This window comes from Plectropomus leopardus, chromosome 5, assembly GCF_026936395.1.
Source record: "Plectropomus leopardus strain MGB_pleo_1.0 chromosome 5, ASM2693639v1, whole genome shotgun sequence".
In the NCBI taxonomy this organism is placed as follows: domain Eukaryota; kingdom Metazoa; phylum Chordata; class Actinopteri; order Perciformes; family Serranidae; genus Plectropomus; species Plectropomus leopardus.
The window spans coordinates 35,301,581-35,311,695 of record NC_142180.1 but is presented as its reverse complement, the minus strand read 5'-3'; the positions used below and the strand labels follow the sequence as shown (position 1 = coordinate 35,311,695).

General features: G+C 34.2%; 1 protein-coding gene across 1 annotated transcript; it reads left to right on the top strand.

The window, feature by feature from the left end:
• The first annotated feature begins 993 nt into the window (after positions 1-993).
• lsm2 (LSM2 homolog, U6 small nuclear RNA and mRNA degradation associated) lies at positions 994-4,365 on the top strand. Its single transcript, XM_042483838.2, has 5 exons — positions 994-1,124; positions 1,322-1,389; positions 2,637-2,667; positions 2,777-2,836; positions 3,628-4,365. The coding sequence occupies exons 1-5, from the start codon at positions 1,122-1,124 to the stop codon at positions 3,751-3,753; spliced, it is 288 nt and encodes a 95-aa protein (XP_042339772.1). The 5' UTR covers positions 994-1,121; the 3' UTR covers positions 3,754-4,365.
• Positions 4,366-10,115: the final 5,750 nt, after the last annotated feature.

Here is a 10,115-nt window from a genome sequence, read left to right as displayed (position 1 = left end):
CAATAAACTTTATTCTTACTCTTTTTCTAAATATATGAACATAAATAAAATGATCAGTAATATAATATGTAATGATAATAAGTAATATAAAATGTTGACAGTATTGCAAGTGACTAAACTGAATGTAAACAAGAATGCAGTAAATGTATATGCATAATAGTAAAAATAATAATATTATTAATAAATATGTACACAGGGTTGTGACCATACATTAATAATGTATGAGGTGAATAATTTATTTATGAATGGTTTAATTGTCAACTTTGAGGTATTTATTTCAACATTTATTCACCCATTTATTTGTTTATTCATTCATTTATTCCCACAGTAATTTCTGCAAGTATTCATTCAATTATGTATGTACTCCCATATTTTTTTTTTAATTTTTATATTATTATTATATATTTAATATTTTTTATTTGTTCATTTTTACTTATTTATCCAATTATAATAAATAAATAAAAGATTTATGCATTTATTTATTTATTTACATATTTATTTCAAAATGTCTTTATTCAATAGTTTCAGTTTTTGCACATTTATTTATTTTCATATTTATGTTAACATCTATCTGTTCAATAGTTTTCTATTTTTTTTAACATTTATCTATTTCCATATTTATTTCAAAATGGTCTTTATTCAGTCGTTTTTAAAATGTTATTTATGCTTTTATTTAGTTATTTCAAGATTTAGCTGTTCAATACATATTTTTTTCATGTATTTATATGTTCATTTATATCCATAATTTCCTTTGTTTTTAGTTTTCTTTCTGTCTTTCTTTTTTCTTTCTTTCTTTCTTTCTGATTTTGTTTATTTATTTATAGATTAATTCATTTCTGTATTTATCTATTCTTGTATTTACTCATTAATTGATATAAATATTTTTTGTATTTTTTATTAATATTTTATTTTACGTCATAGTGATAATATATGAAAATATATATATTTTTATAATTTATTATTATTTTTAGGTCCCACCGTTCAGTGTTTTTAGCGCCCTTCTGGCTCCCTCATGTGGCGTTGACGTGTAATTGCACCCTTCTCCGTCCGTCGCAGAAATAAAACGCAGTGCGTGACGTCATCCATACCAGACGCACAATCACAAGAAACCAGCAGCAAGAATGGTAAGAAATCGATTATTTAAACGCATCGATTTGTTCTCAGTTTACATTAAATGTTTTATCCGAAGATTTGGTGAAGCGTGTACGTGCTCTCAGCTCTCTGTGTATCTGTGCGGCTTTATTTAGCTCGCTGTGTGCAGTTTGAATCGCAGTTAGCTCGATGCTAACATTAGCGTCATGATGTCGTTTTGTGTTTTTAGCTTTTCTACTCGTTTTTCAAGTCTCTGGTGGGGAAAGATGTGGTGGTGGAGCTCAAAAACGACCTCAGGTGAGTCTGTATTTCTTGGGTTAAGCCGTCTGACTGCAGCACGTTTTCATTTAGCCGCCAAAGTCACGAGACGTTTGTGTGAAGCAGCGGAGGCACGAAGGAGGGATGTTTGCCCAAACTTTAAATTTGGGGAAAAAGTGACACAGCTGTAAGCATGTTTTCCTGACATAAACATGCATTTGCTAAAATATTAAATCGTATCTTAGTTGCGCAAAATGCAGTTTATTGTAGGGTAAAAAAATACAATATAATTAAATAATTTTGGAATTTAACCACTTGAAACCTGAACAAAAAAAGTTTAATTTCTAATAAAAACGCAGGGAAAAGACAAACGGCAATTTAGAAAAACACGTGAAGAATTCAAAGAGCAACTTTTTAAGTCAAAAAGAAAAATAGCAAAATTACCCGAACAACAATAATGAAATGACATGAAAACGTTTTTTAAAAATGAATGAGATGAAACGTGTCATAGTTGTGCAAAATGCAAAATATTAAAAATTACATTAGAGTCAAATGAACTTCTCTCTGTTTCAGATTCAGTGAAAAATGAACATTATGAGATATTATTGTGCTGGTGTTGTTTTGGAATTTAACTACTTGAAACCTGAACAAAAAAAGTTATTTTCTTTTCAGAAACTTTGGAAAAAACACAAAGAGCAGCTTAAGAAGAAATCAATAAAAAAAGTTAAAACCTGAACAAATTGGTGTCTCCATTAACAACATAAAGAAGACAAAAAACAACTTAAGTTAAAAAGAAAATAGTAAAACAATCAAGAAAATTACCCAAAGAGAAAAAGACAAAAAAGAAAACATCATCAACAGCAGCAAAAAACAAACAAACAAACAAACATTCAAGGAAATGACGTGAAAAACGTTTTAGAAATGATATTAATTTTCTGTACCATTATTTAAAACATGTTGATAATTAGTTACAGATAGAATAGTTTTTCCCGATATAAATGTGTGTGTGTGTGTGTGTGTGTGTGTAAACAAAAAAGTTTAGATACACACTGTAACATAAACATAAGCCTGCGTACACTTCTCTTTCACAAGGATGCATTGATGATTGTACACATAAAACAAAAGAAGAGCACAAAAATTACAGTAAATCTCAGCAAATATTAATATGTTGTGAACTTTCTGCTTTTGCGCATTTGAGAGCGAATAAACGGAGTCAAATTCCTCGTCGTGCTGTAAGGAAACGTTGTCAAATAAATGCCTGCAGTAACTTCAGTCTCTCTCTTCAGCATCTGTGGAACGCTGCATTCTGTCGACCAGGTGAGAAATCAGGATTCATTTTCCTAATTTTGCAACGAAGCCATACAGCGGTTAAATTCTGACCTGACAGTTACGACCTCTGTTTTAACGTCACATTTCTCTGTTTCAGTATCTGAACATCAAACTCACAGACATCAGCGTCACCGATCCAGAGAAATATCCACACATGGTGAGTTAAACCATCTGCTACCGATCATTCAGTGTCATTTTTCATCCGAAAATATCTCCAAAAGACAAATTCAGCGTTGTTTTATCACTTTGACATTTCATTGCCTGTTAGATTTTGTGGGGTTTGATTTTAAAGTCATGATATTTCATAAGTTTGCGACAAAAATAATGCTGCGATGAAATGCATTTTCTCAAATCCCAAATGAGGGTGTGTATACGCACACAAAGTCCAAACACGGGTTCACGTGAGGGTCCATGGGAAACTGACAGACTCTTAAGGTCCTACATGTTTGGAATATCTGATCCATACAAAAGCAATTTATCACAGTGTGCAAAAAGAATATATATTTGTTTGTGTATTTTGTGCATAGCATGAAGTACGTGCATATTTTTGCGTAATAATACTTTATTGTCATTTGCAATACTTTATGGTTGCACCATCAAATAAATGTGCATGCTGAGTTTGTGGTGCATGAAAGGGTTACCACTTCAATACGTATAAACATTTTGTTTTTAATGAGGTTTGAAAAAAGGTTGATTTTACGTGTATTTATTGTTTGAATTTAACCCCAGTAAATGGGAAAGCCGATGTCAACAAAACACCATCAAACTTGTGTTCTATCAACAGTTTGAGAGTTGCATGAAATGAAAAGCTTGAAACGACAAAAAACTAGAATCACAAAAACTCCGTGATCCGATTAAACATAAATCGGACAGATTCTTGAACCTGATTTTCATCGTCTCCGACACTTTGAATGCCGACTGTCACAAACTTGTTCTAATTTGCTCCAGCTGTCTGTGAAAAACTGTTTCATCCGTGGATCTGTGGTCCGGTACGTTCAGCTCCCTGCGGATGAAGTGGACACTCAGCTGCTGCAAGACGCTGCGCGAAAAGAAGCAATACAGCAGAAGCAGTGATGGACGGGGGTGTTGTTTTTTGGGGGGGGGGTCAGCGGGTGGCGGGTTGAGCAGCGGGTGGCGGGTGGGATTTTTGTGACGATAAATAATGAGTAGTTTTGAGTTAAATTCATTTAGAGATGATACAGTTTGTGCAGCTCTTGTAATGAAGCAGTATTCATCATTTCTCTGTACTTTCACAGAGAATTTACTTGCATTCCTGACATTAGTGATCAATAATTTTCAGAATTATTAGAAAATGGTCTTGACCTCAGAGGCCGTACAGGAGGCTTCATTTGATTCGGATTTTTGTTTTGTTTTAAAGAAATACAACTAAATTGAACTTTGAGCCCAGAAGATCTGAAGATCTGTTGTAGTCTTTCTGTTATCTTTCAGAAATCTGACTTATTTTTTATGCCACTTCAAAATAAAAAAAAATATTTTATTTACATGTTGATCATCTTATTGTCGTTTACAGGGATGTTTTTGTAGTTTTTCCAGTTAAAAGATTTTTGTATTTGCCTTTGAAATGATTGGCTGACAAAAGGCTTTATTGCCATGAGCTGTGATCATGGAGGAAATTTATTTTGTAAGTGACTGCATTTACGGGAAATAAAACTGAAAATCCCATGGCTTCATTGTACCGGTTTTCCAAATCAGAATATTGAGAAACTTTAAAATACTTGATCCGATAGCAGAGACATGATGCGTCGTAACGCGTCCTCTGGATGTGTTGGTGAAACTTTATACTCCTGACGCACAGAACCACTGGTTCATCCATGCAGATCAGGTCAGTGTGCACATTTTATTTTTGTCACAATTAATTTGTGTCAACTTTAACCCTTTGAAACCTGAACAAATTTATTTAATTTCTAATTAAAAAGGAAAAAGAAAAATAGTTTAAAAAAAAATACAAGAATATTACCTTTATTAGCACTAAACAACAGACAAAAAACATGGAAATGACTTTAAAAAAGTGCTTAAAATTATAACAATTTTCTGTAACATTATTTGAAATATTTAATTATGGTTATTAGATATAGATGTATTTTTCCAAAGCATTTCTTATTTTTCCCCTAGACATTTTCCCCAGTCTTTTTATTTGTTTTTTTTTTTTTTTAACAAATTCCAACATAAATGACCAAATTGCTGCTTTTTGCCATGTTTTTGACAGAAAAAACAAAGATTTACTCTGTGTTCAAAGGTTTAAATACTTGTGAAAGCAGCAAAAGAAAAGTGAAGGTTTCAAAGGGTTAATTGAAATGATATATAGTATTTATAACTTGTGTTTTCATCAGTGTATATTCACCTAAAACTAGAATCCTGTTTTCCTGACCTTTGAATGAGTCGTTTGAATCTACGTACGGGGTGGGTTCTCTCCGTGGAGTCGCACATGTTGTTTGTACAGAAACCCAGAAAAGACAAACCCAAAAAAACTGCCTTTAGATTGGGACATTTGTGTTTCTGCATCAGCCATTGAAGTTTTTTTTTTTACACGTGACACAGAATTTGCAGTTGGTTGCAATCTGCAACCTCACCACTAGATGCCCCTAAAGCATACGCACTAAACCTTTTCTTATTTTTGTGCTTTATGCTGTTACAGCTGAAGTTTTCCGCAGGATCATTTAAAGACGTTACTCAGGCGCCCAGTAGTTCAGTTGGTAAAGCGGGCGCCCCATGTACAGAGGCACGGCGGCCACGGGTTCAGCCCTGTGCTGCATGTCGTCCCTTATTTCTCCCCCTTTCATGCTGTCTCTTTTCCAATAAAGGCCCAAAAAGCCCTAAAAAATATCTTTGAAAAAGAAAGACTTTGTAACTTTTGAAAGAACAAATAACACTCTTCCTTTTACAAATCAAAAGTCTGATCATGAGCAATAAAACACGCTGTTGTTTAGTTTAATACACTCGGATGTTTTGCTGCTACAGCTGCACTGGGTCTGCTGTGACCGGTCTGCTCACTTTATATAGATATCAGGGCTTTACTGAATAATTATTTAATTAAGCCTTTAACGTCGGTCATCATATTTTATGATTTCATTATCCTATTTAAAACAAAAAAAAAAAATAAAAGATTAAATAAACTGGTTCGTCAGATTTATACTCTTTATATATTTTTGTATTAAATTAACTTTATTAAATGAATAAATGTTATTTATGGTGCTATTACATTGTTGCTTGAGCGTCCCCCTAATACAGGCGCATGCCTCCACAGGTTTGCAGAGAGCAGGAGGGCAAACCGTTTTTTGATCACAGTAATTGAGTCTTTGAAAGACCAAACTTTAACCAATATAAGATGAAGCAGAATATTTCTTAAAAATAAAAAATTTGAATTTCAGAAATGATTAGATCTACCCCTTTTCAATAAATTTTGACTTTTGGACTTTACAACTCTCTTGGGCTCACTCATGACTAATAATAGTAGTGTAGTCCAATCTTTATCTGCAGCTGTACAGAAATAGGTTTAAACCGAGTCAATAGACATGCTGAAGGAGAAAGATTGAATTTGAACGTTGTGAATGAAGTCTGGAGCTATTCAGTGCAGCCTTTATCGATACTGCTGTCTGTGACGTGACTGACTCAGTTCTCTGACTTTATGAGACTCTCTGCTGGTGCTGCAGTTAATGTTTTACCATTAACCTTGAAGTGGCACTTATTCCTCGGTGGCTGTTATTCAGCCAAAGTTACGTAGGTTTGCGTTAATGTTTATGAGACAGAACTGAGTGAAGATGTGATGGATGGCTTGTTGGACGCAGTAACATTTTTAAGCAGCTCTGTGGATTTTTGGTACAGTTCATACGAGTATATGCAGAAACGAAAAGCCAATATTTTTCCAGTTGTTTTTTTGTGTGTGTGTTTTATTTGATTTCACAGAAATATATGACAGTTTATTGTACAATTATGCCCACTTTTCTCTACCCACTGAAGCCTACTCTCCACTACCACCCTCTACCACATGGCGTGAGTAATTACAGGAGAAAAAAATACTAATACTACCACTATTAGTGCTACTACTACTACAACTAATAATAATAATAATAATAATAATGATAAAAATTATAATAATCATCATCATCTGCATACTTATGATTAGGAAAAGCCTTTTATATGAAGGCTTTTCCTAATAGTTGATGGACTTAAATTGTTTTACTGTTCTGTTTTCACAAATTTATCATTATGATTTCTTCTAAATTAGGCTATTTTGTGCATGTACATGTATTGGCAGGTGTGTATATATGTAGGTATGCATACGTGTGTATGTCTTTGTGTGTACATGTAGGCTGACTCGAGAGTGTTTGACAGCCACAGCGTTGAAACAACCAAATTTGCAGAGGTGGAAAATGACTTCTTCAGACTTCTACAGACGACTTTGTGTTAGTTTCAGCTTTAATCAGACTTTGGATTAATTATTTAGAAACAGCAGGACGCATCGCTCCGTGTCTCATCGCGCTGAGCTCTCATTATTATTACCAGGGGCAGATGTAATATTTTGGGGGCCTGGGGCCACAAGCACATGACCTTATTTTCACCCTTTCTCTAACTGGGAATATTGGCAGGCTGTTTGCAGCTATAAGAGAAGTAAGTCAAAATAATAGCACAGAAGTTTGTCAAAGGATTCACAAAACTTGAAGTCAGAGTCCTGCAAATGCAAAATAATTGTTCTTTAATCATAATCGAAGTAAACTGTTCAGTTAATGGTGATATTGATTTTAGGTATGAGGTTCAGACCTTTGCTGGGAGGAAATTTTAGTGACTGCACCGCTTTGAATTTTAGTAGAATAGGTCCTCCAGTTGGTGATGTCTGTTCTACAGTATATTTGTCACGTTCAATGTGTGACAGAAAATAAATATTTAAACCAAAATTAACCTTATGATATCTTCATGTCTGACTTAGGAGTAAAGGGAACCTTTAAGCTTTACAGAAATAGTGATTTGATGTATATCGATATCAGTTGATATGAAAAAAAATATATTGTGATAAGACTTTATTCCACATCGCTCAGCCCGCGTCTCGACTCTTACATTATACTGTCGTAGAGTTTATCTAATGGGATGTAGCTTGACATTTCATTTCACCAGTGTGATAATGTAGGAGTTTCCAGTGCATGTAAAATTTTCCCAGTGTCAGCAGTGGTGAAGTAACTGGGTAGTTTTTCTTCCTGTCGCTGCAGCATTTGCAGCACTTTCTGAAAGCGAAGAGACAAGAATGTGACAGATGTGGATTTTTAAAGGTGGCAGTAAGACCGTAGCCACGGACTCCATATATGGGAGGACGAAATCTGCCAAGTTTTCAAAATTAAAAATCTCGTTTCCTACTTTATTTCATCATTCATCTGAAGCAAGTACAGCTGTGAGCAGTAAATTATATAAATAAACAATACTTATGCTGTCGACATAAATAACATGCAGCGTAACATCAGTGACTGACACTTTACTCAGACTTCGTGTGGACTATCTGACAAATATTATAAAGATATTAACCTTATTTCAGTACGCCTGTGATCCTCGTTCTGCTAGGCTATGGAAACAACACTTGGACAAACCACATGCAGAACTGCTGTGCACATTAACCCTTTTATACCTGAGCAAACTGGCTTGATTTCTTTCAGAGACATAGGGGAGAGGGCGAGGAGCATCTTGACAAGATTATTCAGACTATTATATATAGATTATTATATATTCAGACATTTTTGGGATGTGTCCGCCTCCTCGCTATTTATATCATAATTACATCCTTGAGTTGCATGATGCTGTTCTTTCTTTTGATTCAGTCTTGGTCAGCATGAAACTATGTTGGTCCTTTACTTTGCAGAACATCTCTCTTTTTTTAGTTGCTATGTACAATAATAGTACACGAAAACAGAAAACTAAAATAATCGTCTGATGTGTGAAGGTTAACAGTGTTCCCACAGTCCTGGAACAGGAAAAAATCACTGAAAGTTTTGGAAAAATTATGGAATTTTGTTATGTGTAATGAAGTTTTTTACAATAATCTTGCACGAATAACCTTCCATGTAATGTAAAATAACAGTAAATTTATTTTCTGTAGCTATCGATGTACCAAAGCTCTAATATGTGTCCGTATGTGGCGTACGTTTCTTCATTTTCTCCCTGCTTTCCGTCTCTCTCTTCTTGTACACCAGAGAGCTGAAATTATTTTTTAATAGTTTGATGTGTCCAAAAAATACCAGGCCAGTGGGCTGAGAAAAAAAATGTCATTGCGGATCATGGGAAAGTTTCGAAATGTTATCCCCGTAAATGTGTGAGAGCCCTGGGTTACAGACGCCTGCACTTTAAACAGGTTTTACATTACAGAAATATCTAAGGGTTAAACTGTTCTGTATTCGATCCAGAAGTTGTGTCGTCTGGTTTTTATTGTGGCCATACTGAGGTGTTATTTCCACAGTGGACAGGAGGAATATATCCTTTCCTCTTTTCAAAATCCTGTTTTTGTGACCCCCGTTTTCAAAATGTTATTTTTTTATATCAGAAAAATCAAGCGTAAAATGCTACGTTTGTCCAGGTGTTCAAATCTGGCAGAGAATACGAAATGAGCAGCTGATTTGCTCTAATATACCCCAAAAATATAGTGACGTGAGACAAATAAAGAAGTGAAATGTGACTCGTTTCGTCCTCCGTGACTTAAAGACATGAATATGCAACCTTTTCATTTTTTTTCTTTTTTGTTGAGGGGGAATAAGCTCACTGGATTTTGGGTTTAGCACCCCACTGAGAATCCCATTGTTGAAGCACAACCTCTTTTTCTTTTTAACCCTTTGAAACCTAAAGCAACATTGCTTTTCTTGTTCTGCAGTGAGCAACTTGATAATGAATGTTTCACAAATTACAAGGAATTAGTACATTAAGAAAATTATTTTAAACATCTATATTTCATATTTAAAATTGTTAGAAAATTATTCTATTTTTTAAGTACATTTTTCATGTCCTTGTTTTAAAAAATATTATTATTTATTTATTCACTTATTTAATTTTATTTTATAACCACATTTTCAGGCATTTTCTTGTGTACATTCACTGATCTCTAAACCCCCAAAAATGCCACAGAGAAGTGGCAATGTTTAGCGTATAGTATTTATAATTCTGGTACAATTTAGCATGATGACCAACTTAATTATTTTTTCAGATTAAGTCCTGGTTACTGCAGTCCCTAAATGTGTATAAAATGCAGGAAATATGATTAAAATAGCAATTTATTTTTATGTGAGTACGCCCCGCCCCCCCATAATTGTATTCACCCAACTCAAACCAAAAGTTACACCCTTGTAGCCATCCAGCAATATTTCTGGAAACATGTTAAAAGTGTGAGTCCGTATATCCGCCGTTATTTCGGTGTAACATGACAAACTCAGCCTGGTGTTAATACA

Coding starts and splice junctions, on each gene's coding strand:
- lsm2 (XM_042483838.2), top strand. Junction 1,390..2,636: donor GAGCTCAAAAACGACCTCAG/GTGAGTCTGTAT, acceptor CTCTCTCTTCAG/CATCTGTGGAACGCTGCATT. Junction 2,668..2,776: donor CGCTGCATTCTGTCGACCAG/GTGAGAAATCAG, acceptor TCTCTGTTTCAG/TATCTGAACATCAAACTCAC.